At 52.3% G+C, this 14,050-nt stretch overlaps 1 protein-coding gene and 1 pseudogene across 1 annotated transcript; one reads left to right on the plus strand and one right to left on the minus strand.

The window, feature by feature from the left end:
• Positions 1-88: 88 nt before the first annotated feature.
• On the minus strand, positions 89-13,919 carry TMC4 (transmembrane channel like 4). Its single transcript, XM_061173762.1, has 15 exons — positions 13,784-13,919; positions 13,062-13,278; positions 11,149-11,294; positions 10,657-10,889; positions 10,397-10,518; positions 3,878-4,025; positions 3,212-3,379; positions 2,814-2,977; positions 2,425-2,551; positions 2,054-2,151; positions 1,545-1,728; positions 1,041-1,171; positions 782-937; positions 465-543; positions 89-358 (listed from the first exon to the last, which is right to left on the minus strand). Exons 1-15 carry the CDS (start codon positions 13,860-13,862, stop codon positions 290-292), a joined length of 2,121 nt encoding a protein of 706 aa, XP_061029745.1. The 5' UTR covers positions 13,863-13,919; the 3' UTR covers positions 89-289.
• Positions 8,722-10,125, plus strand: LOC133078782 (large ribosomal subunit protein uL22-like; annotated as a pseudogene).
• Positions 13,920-14,050: the final 131 nt, after the last annotated feature.

Here is a 14,050-nt window from a genome sequence, read left to right on the forward strand (position 1 = left end):
CACCGACCCACAGGTAAACACATTTGATTGGCTTATGTCCCGCTGATGCCTTGCCCCGCCTTCTGGACGCGAGTTTCAAAAAGCGCTCTGCAGCCTCCGCTGTGTTTATTGGTACTAGAAAGAGGTTCACTGGGGAGTCAGGGACTTAGCAGTGAATCCCAGGGCTGGAAAAGCATGGGGTCTTCTCCAGTTCGCTCATTTTCCAAATGATGTGGCCGAGGCTTACAAAGTATCTGAGGGCAGGTCTGGGTCTGAAAGTGGGACGTCACCCTGAGCCAGGCTGGAGAGGTCAAAGAGCTCTGTTGGCCGAGCTCAGCGCCACAGCGCGCTGTGCCAGGAAGACTTTATTCTGCGCCTCCTGAGGTAAAGGGTAAAGAGAGGTGGAGATGAGACAGATCTTCTCTCCACCCGTGTCCCTTTCCATATTCCCCAGGACCCCTTCCCAGGGACCGGGCCTGGCTCACCGTCTCTATCTGGCGTTTGAGTTCAGAGATGAGGCGTCCATATGAGTTAGCCAGGGCCACGGTATACGCCATCAGGATGCTAGAAGAGACGGAATGGAAGCTACTCCCCAAACGCCCTTAGAATATCTTCAACTTAGGGCTCTTTAGTAATCAGGAGTCTGGACCTCCTCCTTCAGACTCAAGAAGTCTAGTATCCCAGCCCCCTCCTTTCCTCAGACCCAAGAGTCTGGGCCCCCATCCCCCTTCTCTCTTGGAAGCAGGCAGCGGGACCCCAGGTCAGACATTCAAACTCAGACCCAGGAGTCTGGGGCTCTCACCTGGAGATCAGCAGAAGGGGCACAGCAAAAGCCTGGGTCCCCAGGAAGAAGAGAAAATTCTGGGCAGTCTGAGGGAGCTTGCAAATAGACTCGGGGATCTCGGCCCAGATGGACGACTGCCCCCGGAATGGACCACACAGCTTAGAAGGTGGGATCCTGAAGTCAGAGACAGGCAGAGCTCAAGGATGGCCAAAAGTCAGAACCCTGGAGAAAGGAGGAAGGAGGGAGGGAGAGAGAGGCAGATGCCTCTCACACTTACAGGAAGATGCTATAAAACACAGGAACGGTGGAGATGGCCAGACCCAGGAGAAGGACCAGGGGGAAGAAGAAGTTCACAGTGGAGGCCCGAAAAGTGCGGGAGGCCGGGGAGCAGGTGGAGAAGAGGGTGATCTGGTGGGGGGGGATGAGGGAATCTGAGCCCCAGACTCTCCTTCTCCACCATCCAGGAGCCCTGGTCCCTGGCCTCCTCTCCTCAGTCAGGATCCAGGAGCCCCAGTTCTTTTCCACTATCAGACACAGGAGTCCGGGTCCCCCCTTCCCTCAGACCTAAAAGTTGGGATGCCCTGGACCCCTCCTTCTCCCACATCCAGGAGTCTGTCCTCCAGACCCATCCTCCGTCAGGATCTAGTAGTCTACGACCCTGGCATCCTCCCCCGCCAGGACCCAGGAGTCACATCCCTCAGTCCCCCCCTCCCCCCAGGACCCAGAAGCCCAAGCCCCAATACCTCCCGCTTCAGACCCAAGGGTGCTCCCCACCCCTCACCTTCTTCAAATAGAAAAGCAGCAGGAACTTGGCCGTGTTGAGCAAAGGCAGTAAAGGGCAGAAAAAACTCCCCACCCAGACCACTGTCTGTGCGTAGATGAGCCCCAGCACTTCGTCAGGCACCTGGAACTCCAGGTTCCCCGCAAAACGACCCAGCGCCCCGGGACAGAGGCCACAGAGCAGCCTGAGGGGCGGGGTGAGGCCGGGCCGAATCAGAGGCGGGCCGGCCACGGGTTTCCCCGGCTTCACCGTCCCGCCCACCAATCGGAAGTGAGCATATCTGGGGGTGGGGCGGAGCCTTCAAGGTTCTGGAGGGGGTGTGTCTAGAGGGCGGGGCTTGAGGCGTAGAGGTAATCATGGCAGTAGGGACAGGGCCACAGGGAAGTGACTACCAAACTCGTGGAGGGGCGGGGTCTAAGAACAGGGCAGTCAGGCAGGGCTAGAAAGGGGCGGGGCGAAAGAGGAAACTGGGTGCTGGGCGGGGCCACAGCAAGGGGCGGGACTCTCACTTCCGAGGAAACTGGATGAGCAGCGTGACTGCCAGGCCGGTCAGGAGGTCAAACAGCAGGAGTTTGTACATCTCCTGTCCCAGGCGAGTCTCCCAGCACTGAGGAAGGAAGAACAGGTCATAAAGACCTCAGGACCCAGACACCTGTGGACCCGAACGTCTGAGTCTCCAAACTGCAAGCATGAGATTCTATCAATACTTTCTCTGGGGGTCTTTAGGGTTTTTTTTAATCCATACCCCTGTCCTCAAGGGGAAGGTATTCTAGCACCCCAAGCTCCCCTTTCCTCCCAAGCCAGGGGTCCGGACCCACCGGGCTCCTCCTTTCCTTCAAGGACCCAGGAATCCGTCCCCCCCCCAACCTCTCATCCTCACCGGAAGTTCTCTGTAATTGTAGCCACAGGTTTTGCACTCCTCAGCGTCCGCATCTCCCCCGCAAGTGATCTGATACCAGAGAGACGAGAGCAGGACCGGCAGGGAGACCATGCGGAGAAACATTGTCCTGGCAAGGGGAAGAGAGAGAAAGGGAATCAGCACTGACCGAGTGCCCACCACGTGCCTGGACCCTCCTGTGTGGAGCGTGCTCACAATTCTCCCCATTTCCCAGATGAAGAAAACTGAGGCTCAGTGACAGGAAGAGTCGGGATTTGAATCCAGATCCCACTGGATCCCATATCCTGACGATTTCAGTCTCTTATTTGCTACAACCAATGTCCCCCGACCAGCCCCACCATCATCTCCAGCCCACCCCAGGAGTCCAGAACCTGAGCAGGATAAAAACGATCTGGCGGCTCCTGGTGTAGCCCTCCAGTGGGGCAATGAGCTTGAACACCGGTGGCAGCACGAAGTTGACCCCGGAGATGAAGATGGACGGAAGGTAATCCACCACGAGCTTCAGCAGTGGCATCCCCTGGATAAAAGGTATCTCCTAGGAGGGAGGATGGACCAAGAGAAGAGGCTCTGGGGTCCTGCAGGAGCCATGCTTAACATCCTCCCCCAGCCTCTTCCTCCTTCATCACCCTGAAGTCCAAAGTCCAAACATAATCCGCCCCCCTACACACCAATCCCTCCTCTCTGAGATTCCAGGAATCATAGGCCTCAGTCTCCTCCATCCCTGGAAATGTAGGTTCCAGGCCCTTTCCTCCCCCGGGGCCCTCCACACCTGCAGCTTCGCAGTGGCCCCTGTAGCCCAGTAGACGCCGTAGAGGGCTACCCACAGGAGTGCCCCCACCGCCACGTTGAGCAGCACCCGCACCGACCACACACTGGCCTGTTGGCCCAGCGTCCGCACCGCAGCCTGGCGCCGCACCGCTGCTTCCTCCAGCTCCACCTAAGGCCGGAAGAGACGGCCACTTGGGTTCCATTACCCTAGGTGCAGCCTGTGGTCCAGACCCCAGGCTCAACGTGAACCGATGCAGCACCGCCCCTCCAAGAACATCTATAATCCTTATCCCAGCCCATCCAGGGCCCTCCAGGTGACAATTGAGATCTGGCTCCGCCCCCAAGGACCCGCCCAGCACTCATGCCTGGTGTTTGGAGTTACAGTTCTACTTTATCAAGCCCTTTCTGGCCACACCCTTCTCTTCACTTTGAACCGAGGAGCTTTAGGTACCTCCCGTTTCCTGCTGCTATCTTTTTCCTGTACCCTTTGACTTCAGGCATCCCTGTAGTGGCCTTGGCCCCTTTCCCCCAAGGCCCGCCTCCTTAGAAGAAAGCTCCGCCCAGCATCTCTCTGGAGGCCCGGTCCCTGGTCTAGGCCCCGCCCATTCTCTCAGCCCCGCCCCCTCGGGTGACATCTGGTTGTAGGCCCCCCCACCCCTAAGCGCACCTGCAACTCAAATAGGATGTTGCGCTGGCGCAGCCGCACGTGGACCTTCCCGCTGAGGCCAAAGTCCCAGGCGGAGAACACCCGGTGGCTGTAGCTGGTCACGGCCCCTGACTCAGCCAACAGCATCTGCTTCAGCGCAGACACCGAGCTAAGAGAGGGGAGACCCGAGAGACGGGGTGTAGCAGGACAGCCACGAGCAGGGGGGATACCCCTCTCCCCTTCTGGGGCAAACAGAGAAAATGAACTCTAAGACCTTGGGCATTTGGAGAGCTGCTACCTGGTGGAGACACATACAGTCATTGTCGCCAAAGACCAAGAAAGAGATTCAGAGAGGCCCAGAGGAGGCCAGACACCCAAAAAGAAAAGACGGAAACCTAAGAGATAAGGACAGCTCTCCAGAGAGAAGAGAACAGAGACCCTGGGGAGAGAGAGATTCAGAGGGAAGACTGAGACCCCCAAAGGGGGGCAGAGATTCCAAGAAAAGGGGACAAAGACTCAGAGAAAAAAGAGATGGAGAAAGGGGGGGGGGGTCAGAGACTCAGAAAAGGAGGGGGCAGGTAAAGAGACTGGAGAGAGGGGGACAGAGACCCAGGGAGGGGATAGAAAACCAGAGAAAAGGAAAGAAACAGAAAACAGCAGGAAGACTCCACATCCACCTTCGCCGCCCCGGCGCTGGCCCCCATCACCTCTCAAGTGGGCCCAGAGGACTCCCACCTGGCTCCCTGCTAACACCTGTGCCCGGTCTCCGCTCCCGAGCTAGTAGAGCCTTCCTTTTATGCGGATCCGATGGCATTCCCACTTAAAACCTATTCCACAGCTTCTCTTTGTTTTTTGTTTTTTGGTTGTTTTTTTTAAATCTTTCGGCTGTGCCCTGCAGCATGTGGGATCTTAGTTCCCCGACCAGGGATGGAACCCGCACCCCCTGCAGTGGAAGCGCAGAGTCTTAACCACTGGACCACCAGGGAAGTCACAGCTTCTCTTTGTTCTTGAGTCCTAGGCTCCTTCATAGCATAGCCCCCCTGATCTGGCCCCCACCTACCTATCCAAGCTCAAATCCTGTCCCCCCTCCTCCTCCTCGCCTTTCATTTCCCAACCTCTTTCCACCACAGGGCCTTTGCACTCACGGTCCCCTCTGTCTGCAATGCTGGTGTCTTGGCTGTTCACCTGGCTGGCTCCCTCCCACCATTCCAGTCGTGCTCTACAGGTCACTTCCTCAGAGAGTTCTTTACTGACCACTCCATCTAATAAGGGTCCCCACCCATTATTCTCTATCACACGGGGGCAGCAAACTACGGCCCTGGGACCAAATCCTGTTTTTGTAAATAAAGTTTGATTGGCACACAGCCACACCCACTCATTTTCCTACTGTCCACAGCTGCTTTTGCCCAGCAGACTCTAGCTGAGACAGAGACCACATGGCCTGCAAAGATGAAAATATTTCCTACCTGGCCTTCATTTTTTTTTTATCAGAAAAAAAAATTGTGCTGATCCCTGCTCTATGCTCTATCGTATCCTCCCATTTGTTTTCTACATAGTACAGCTCCCAAACTCAAATTGCTGACTTGCTTGTTTATTTAACAGTCTTATCTCGAAATTTATCTCCCCTACTCGACTGTAAGCTGGACAAAGGTAGGGGGACCCCCATCTGGTGTTCCTGGGCCCTGTCACGGTGCCTGGCATTTAGGAAACACTCCTCTTTTTTTTTTTTTTTTTAAGTTCTTGGTTTCTTTCTTGATCCTAGTGCCTTCCCTTGGGGATCTCCCAGGCTTGCCTGAATGCCAGTGAGTCTCAGGTTTGTAACTTCAGTCCAGACTCCTCTGCAGAACCCACGTATGCAACTGCCTACTCAATATTCCCTCATCAGTCCAAAAGGCGTCCCAGAATCAACTGGTCCGAAACTGCACCCCGGATATGCCCCGACAAAGCCTGTTCTTTCTACAGCCCTCCCCATCTCAGCCGACAGCAAACACCTGGAGTCATTCTTCACTTCCATCATTCACCACACCCCACATGCAATTATTAGAGAATCCTGTGGGCTTTCCTCTCAACATATATACAGTCTCCCTTTATATAAAGAACAAACGGGCCAAAAGCAAGCTATAGGGTCAATAGAAACAATGGTGGTTGGGCAGTGGGGGGGGATGTAGTAAGCTAGTCATGTTCTATTTCTTGATGTGGATGGGAAATGTACCAAGATCTATACTTTGGTTTGTCCATTTTCCTGTGTGTGTGTGTGTGTGTGTGTGTGTGTGTGTGTGTGTTGTGTTCTGTCATGCCACGCAGCTTTCAGGATCTTAGTTCCCCGACCAGGGATTGAACCCAGGCCCCAGCAGTGAAAGCACAGCGTCCTGACCACTGGACCACCAGGGAATTCCCTGTGATTTTTTATTTTTAATGAGAAATATATATGGTCAACTAATATTTGACAAGGAAGCCCACATACTCAGTGGGGAAAGGACAGTCTCTTCAATAAATGGTGTTGGGAAAACTGGATATCCACATGCAGAAGACTGACATTAGACCCCAACCTTAAACCATTCACAAAAATTAACTCTAAACGGATTTAATACTTAAGCATAAGACCTGAAACTGAAAAACTCCTAGAAGAGAACAGAAGAAAGTCTCCTTGACATTGGTCTGAGCAACATTCTTTTGGATGTGACACCAAAAGCACAAGTAACCAAAGGAAAAATTAATAAATGGGGCTACTAAAAAGCTTATACACAGCAAAAGAAACGATCCAAAAAAGGAAGAGGCAACCTACAGAATGAGAGAAAATACTTGCATATCATCTATCTGATAAAGGGTTAATATCTAAAATATAGAAAGAATTCATAGAACTCAATAGCAAAAAAACAAAACACCAACCAACCAACACAAACAACCCCATTAAAAAATGGGCAGAGGAATTGAATAGACATTTTTTCAAAGAAGACAAGCAGATGGCCGACAGGTATATAAAAAGGTGCTCAACGTCACTAATCATCCGGGAAATGCAAATCAAAATCATGAGCTATCACCTCACACCTGTCAGAAAGACTGTCACCGGGCTTCCCTGGTGGCACAGTGGTTAAGAATCCGCCTACCAATGCAGGGGACACGGGTTCGAGCCCTGGTCCAGGAAGATCCCATGGAGCAACTAAGCCTGTGTGCCACAACTGCTGAGCCCGTGCGCCACAACTACTGAAGCTTGCAGGCCTAGAGCCCGTGCTCCGCAACAACAGGAGCCACCGCAATGAGAAGCCTGCGCACTGCAGCGAAGAGTAGCCCCCGCTCACCGCAACTAGAGAAAGCCCGCATGCAGCAACGAAGACCCAACGCAGCCAAAAATAAACTAGTAATTAATTAATTAATTATTTTAAAAAAAGAAAGAAAGGCTGTCACCAAGAAGGTAAGAGATAACAGATGTTGGAGAGGATGTGGAAAAACAGGAACCCTTGTGCCTTGTGCACTGATAACGGGAATGTAAATTGATTCAGACATTAAGGAAAACAGTATGGAGTTTCCTCAAAAAAATTAAAAACGGAACTACCATATGATCCAGCAATCCCACTTCTGGGTATTTATCCAAAGAGAATGAAAACAGGATCTCAAAGGGCTATCTGCCCCTGCACGTTCACTGCAGCATCATTCACAGTAGTCAAGATATGGAAACAACCTAAGTGTCTGTCAGATGATATATTTTATATATATACACAATGGAATATTATTCAGCCATGAAAAAAGAAGGAACTCTTGCCATTTGAGACAACAGGGATGGACCTTGAGGGCATTATGCTAAGTGAGATAAGTCAGACAGAGAAAGACAAATACTGTATGAGATATCACTTATATGTGGAACCTAAAAAAGCCAAACACATAGAAACAGATTAGAACAGTAGTTACCAGGGCTGGGGCGGGGGGTGCAGGAACTGGGGAGATGTGGTTCAAAGGGTACCAACATCCAGTTATAAAATGAGTAAGTTCTGGGGATCTAATGTACAATATTCTGCCTGTTGTTAACAGTGCTGCATTATATACTTGAAAGTTGCTAAGAAATTAGATCTTAAATGTTCTCGCCAAAAAAAGCAATGGTAACTGACTTGATGGAGGTGTTAGCTAACCTATGGTGGTAATCATATTGTGATATATAAAGGCATCAAATCAACACAGTGTACGCCATCAACCTACACAATGTTATGTGTCAATTATATCTCAATAACGCGGGGGGAAAAAAGAAATTCAATGGAAAAAAAAAAAAAACTAAACCCAAAACTGACCACTTGTCACCACCCTGGTCCAAGCCACCTCTCTTGGTGATTTTTGCAATTGATTGCAATAATCTCGTAACTATTCTACTTGCTGCTGCCTTGCCCTCAAGCTCTCTCCCTCCCTTTCCCTCTCCCCAGCTCCCCTCTCTTCCATAGAGCCATAGATTCTTTTCTTTTAAAACCTAAATCAGATCAGGGCGATCTGCTCAGGTACCTGCAATGAGTCCCATCTCAGAAATAATCCCAATTCTTTACAGAATGTGGGCCCATCCGCTACTGCTCCCCCCTCTCTACTCGCCCCCTGCCTCTCTCTGATCCAGCCCCACAGGCCTCCTTGTGCACCCTGAAACACGCCAGCCCTGCTCCTGCCTTGCTCCAGCTGCCCCCTCTGCCTGCAATACCTTTCCCCAGGTATCTGAGTGACCAAATCCCTCACTTTCTCAATGTCTTTGCCTAAACACCATGTCTTCAGTGAAGCTTCCCAGACACCCTATTAAAACAGCAGCCTGGGGGCTTCCCTGGTGGCACAGTGGTTAAGAATCCGCCTGCCAATGCAGGGGACACGGGTTCGAGCCCTGGTCCGGGAAGATCCCACGTGCCGCGGAGCAACTAAGCCCGTGCGCCACAACTACTCAGCACACAATCCACAACTACTCAGCCCACGAGCCACAACTACTGAAGCCCGTGCGCCTAGAGCCCGTGCTCCGCAACAAGAGAAGCCACCGCAATGAGAAGCCTGCGCACAACAACGAAGAGTGGCCCCCGCTCGCCGCAACTAGAGAAAGCCCGCGCGCAGCAACGAACACCCAACGCAGCCAAAAATAAATAACAACAACAACAACAACAAAACACACACAAAAAAAACAGCAGCCTGGCCTTTTTCCGGTAAGTGGCCTGAGGTGACCTCTAAAAATGGTTCGCTATTCACTTGACCCAGAAAACCCCACAAAATCATGCAAGTCAAGAGGTTCAAATCTTTGTGTTCACTTTAAGAACACTCGTGAAACTGCCCAGGCCATTAAGCGTATGCATATCCAAAAAGCCACCAAGTATCTGAAGGATGTCACTTTAAAGAAGCAATGTGGATTTTTTGATGATGCTGATTCACTTTGTTACACAGCAGAAACTAACACAACATTGTAAAGCAATTATACTCCAATAAAGATGTTTAAAGAAAAAAACAAAAAAAGCGATGTGTGCCTTTCCGTCGTTACAATGGTGGAGCTGGTAGGTGTCCCCAGGCCAAACAGTGGGGCTGGACGCAGGGTCGGTGACCCAAAAAGAGTGCTGAATTTTCACTGCACATGCTCAAAAATGCAGAGAGTAATGCTGAACTTAAGGGCTTAGATGTAGACTCTCTGGTCACTGAGCACATCCAGGCGAACAAAGCCCCCAAGATGCGGCGCAGAACTTACAGAGCTCATGGTCAGATCAACCCATACATGAGCTCTCCCTGCCACACTGAGATGATCCTTACTGAAAAAGAACAGATTGTTCCTAAACCAGAAGAGGAGGTTGCCCAGAAGAAAAAGCTGTCCCAGAAGAAACTGAAGAAACAAAAGCTTATGGCCCGGGAATAAATGCTGCAAAAAATAAATGCAAAAAAAAGTGAAAACAAAAAAACCCCAGCAGCCTGGGGCGTTCCCTGGCGGTCCAGTGGTTAGGACTCAATACTTTCACTGCTGGGGCCCGGGTTCAATCCCTGGTCAGGGAACTAAGATCCCACAAGCTGTGTGGTGCGGGGAAAACAAAACAAAACAAAACAGCAGCAATCTGGCCCAGTATCACTGTCAATCCCCCTCACCTGCTCTGCTTGTACCCGATCACCCTCTAACAAACCATGCAATCCACTCATTAGGGCTTATTGCTTATCACTCGTCTCTCCTGTTAAAATGTCAGCTCCCCCAGGACCAGACTCTGTTGGGTTTTTGTTTGTTTGTTCTTTTTCGCCAGCTGCCTAGAACAATGCCCGGCCCGTAGTATCTCCTCAATAAATATCTGTTGCATGAGTGAATGAATCACCTCTATTTGTTTAGCATTCTCCCCTCCAGAAAAGATGTAATTAATTTGCTTGCTTGTGTAATATCTTACCTTCCCCACTAGACTGTAAGTCACAGGAGGGAGAAACTTCTCAGCATTTTAAAATTCGATTGCAACTCAAACGGAGAGAAAGGGACCACAGAGCAAGACTCGGGATTCTGGAGGCGGGGGATCTATCACCGCTACTCCCCCATGGTCTGGGGGGCCTGGGTGTAGGGGTGGCACTGACCGGTGCAGGGTAAGCAGCAGGTAGAGGAGGCAAACGGCGAAGGTGGAGCACAGGTAGGTGATGGCCAGGTGTGGGCGGGGCGGGTAGAACCCATAGAAGAGAGGAGACCATTCTAGAAAACCCTGGGGAAGAAAAGGCAGGGCAGGGGTCACCACGGGTCTGGGTGGAGGCAGGGTTCAGGGAGCTGGGCCATCAGGGTCGGGGGTCACTGAGGGCACTAGGGCTCAGAGCGGGGGCTTCCCAGACACCCAGGCACGCACCTCTCCGGAGAGCAAATTGAAGAGCTCGGTGGAGAAGGTGACCAGGCTCTGAGAGCCGGGGCTGTAGGAGCCGCAGGGTGAGGAGGCGTTAGGGGCAGGGGGACCAGGGGGAGCCCCTTCCAACCAGGTGGGTAGCAGAATCATGCAGGCTGTAAGCACGGAGGCCAGCACGTTGAGAAGCAGCAGGAAGCGCAGCAGGGAGAAGTAGGACGCAGTGCCGGCGCCAAACTGGCCTGCAGGGGGCAGCAGAGAGGCCGCGGGCTCCTGTCTCGTCCCAGGCCCCTCCTCCCTCAGACCCGGGAGTCCAGGCCCCCGGCCCCTCCCCCCTCAGACCCAGGGGTCCGGGTCCCCGGCCCCTCCCCCCTCAGACCCGGGAGTCCAGGCCCCCGGCCCCTCCCCCCTCAGACCCGGGAGTCCAGGCCCCCGGCCCCTCCCCCCTCAGACCCAGGGGTCCAGTCCCGTCCCAAGATGCCAGACCAAAGCCCACTGTACCCCCAATCCTCTTCAGCGTCCACTCCCAGGGCTGCATGGAGCGCAGGCCTTCCCGCACCTTCCCCTTCGACCTCCGAAGCAGAAGAGTCCAGTGGGCGGCCCTGGACCCCGAGCCCTGAGCCACTTGGTTCCTGGCAAGGCTCTGTCTGGGAGGGAAACAGAGTCAGACACAGAAAAGGAGGGGCCTAGTGGCCCCAAATGGAAACCACCCACATGTAGAAACAACCTAATCCTTGAACCAGGAAGTTAGTTGAAATACATTCCTAACACGGGATACTCCATAGCAATGACAAGAAACACACCTAACGCTCAGCATAGGAAGACAGACAGAAAATACAGCCTGCAGGGTTCGACTTACACAAAGGCACAGAGCAAACACAGTTAAACTCTTCTCTTTAGGGCTACACACACAGGTGACAAAGCTATGAAGAAAAGCAAGGAATGATCCTCAGTGAAAGTCCGGGAAGAAGAAAGGGGGTTGCCCTAGGTGGCGTTTACCTGGGCCCTCACTTTGGGAAAACTCTTTAAGTTTCTACATGATGTTTCATGCACTTTTCTGTCAGCAAATACCATCATGAAGTAAAAAATGAAAAAAAAAGAAAAAAGAAAGGTAGTTGTGATATTGTGATTTATAATAAGAAATATATATTTGGTAGTGTATGATGATCTCACATGTGGAATCTAAAAAAACCGAACTCAAAAGAATAAATAAATAAAAATTAAAAAAAAAAAACAAACCAAACTCAAAAGAGCTTAGGATGGTGTTTACCAGGGGCTGGGGATAGGGTAGGGAAATGGAGATGTTGGTCAAAGAGTACAAACTTCCAGTTATAAGATGAATAAATTCTGGGGATTTAAGGTAGAGCATGGTGATTGTAGCTCATAATACTGTGTTGTATACTTGAAGCTTGCTAGGAGAGTAGATCTTCAATGTCCTGACCACTGAAAAGAAATAGTAATTATGTGACATGATGGAGATGTTAGCTAGCACTACTGGGGTAATCACTTTGCAATATATCAATATAAGTGTATCAAATCAACACATTGTACACCTTAAACTTGCACGATGCTGTATGTCAACTGTATCTAAATAAAACTGGAAAAAACTTTTTAAAAAAGTATATATTCGGTCTTTGTCCTGTTTCTGGCACACAGTTCCTAAATCCTCGAATTTCCTAAGTGGTGACAGTGATAAAGGTGCCTTTTTTTTTTTTTTTTAAAGGTGCCTTTTTTTATGTTAATGAGGTTATATCTCCAGGTAGATAGCGTCAGAATTGAGTTGAATTGTTGGACACCAAGCTAGTGTCAGAGCGTCAGAAAATTCCCCACATATCGGAATCGGTGTCAGGATTATGTAAGGAACAAGGGTGAGTTTTCAAGGGCTCCCTGAAGAGTCACACAGGGCCCCGTTCTCGGAAGGGCGTCCCACTTGCTGTGCTGTTTGAATGCTGTGCTGTTGCCGTCTTAAAATGAGTAATGTTGAACAGGAGACCCAGCATTTTCAGCTTTCACTGGGTCCTGTAAATTATGTAGCGGGAAAGAGGAAAGAAAGAAATGAAAGAGTGATAGGCTTTGAAGAGGGGGAGGCAGAGACAGACATAAAGCAGAGAGGAAAAAAACCTGACAGATTTCAGACACCCAGAGAGAAATAGAGGCAGACAGCCTTGGAGGGACAGACGACACAAAGAGACGAGAGCTTGGGAGAGAGAGAGAGAGGAGAAAGAATCCCGGAGACAGGACTCCTTGCAATCAGAGAAGCACAAAACACGGACAGGAGAGAAAGAAACCCAGAGGCAGCTCTGAGAGAGGCAGGGACTGACAGAAGGACAGAGTGAGATGGAGACAGAGCCTCCAACGAGTGGGAGGATGGTCCACACCTGGCTGGGAGGTGGGAGGTGGGAGGTGGGCCTCACCTGTGTGCCCGTCTGGCCTGCATGGGCCACGGCAGTTCCCGGGAAGGGCCAGGCTCCTGCAGCTCCTTTTGTGTGGCTTCTGCAAGGGACTGGATGCTCCTCTGTCCGTCCTCCTCCTCCTCCTCCTCCACGGCCCCCCAGGGCAGCACCCCAGGGCCTCGGTACCGAAGGGTAGCAGCACTGGGGAGCTCATTAAGCACAGAGGACAGCGATGGACCTGGGGCAGGAGGACAGGCGGCTGGGAGAGTCCAGGCGTCCAGGCCCCCAGGCCCTCCCCCCTCAGACGCAGGGGTCCGGGCCCCCAGCCCCTCCTCCCTCAGATCCGGGAGTTTGGAATCCCCGGTCCCAGACGCACCCCCATAGCCCCGCCAAGCACCCAAGTGCGGCCCCTCCAGGCCCCTCCTACCCCAGGGCTGAGCCGTTCGCTCCTCAACTTCCTTTTCCCTCTAATTCAGGTTGTGATCCCGGCCCCTCCCATTCCTCAGATACCCTCAGATACTCCAGCCTCTAGCCCTCTCCTCCTCCAAGACTCCGGGTCTCCAGACTCCTCCCCAGGACCCAGAAGTCCCAGCCTCTGGGTCCCCTCTCCCCCAGAGACCCGGGAGCCGAAGCCCCTCCCCCTTCGGCCCTGGGGTCCCAGGAGGCGGACCTCCGTTCTCCGCCTCCCTCAGGACTTCTGCCAACCAGGGGAGTGGGACCTGACCTTCCTCGGGCTCCCCCACCTGTTCTGGCCTCCCGGGGTGCCGGCCACCCCCCAGAGGAGGCCCAGGCGTCCGGTTCCCTCATCGGGCTCTCTTCCATGGCCCCAGCCGCGGATCTGTTTCCGTCTCTACGGCCAGCTGAGCGGGGACTGCCCCAGGTGAGGGAGGAGCCTGAGACAGGGGCATACCTGGCCGCCAGGTGGCCTGGAGGAAATACCCGGCACTTCCCATAAACTGTCAGGGCCTCTGCTCCGAAAGGTCTCCTGGGAGCTGAAGTCCACAGATGCC

Source organism: Eubalaena glacialis, chromosome 18 (genome assembly GCF_028564815.1).
Source record: "Eubalaena glacialis isolate mEubGla1 chromosome 18, mEubGla1.1.hap2.+ XY, whole genome shotgun sequence".
NCBI lineage: Eukaryota > Metazoa > Chordata > Mammalia > Artiodactyla > Balaenidae > Eubalaena > Eubalaena glacialis.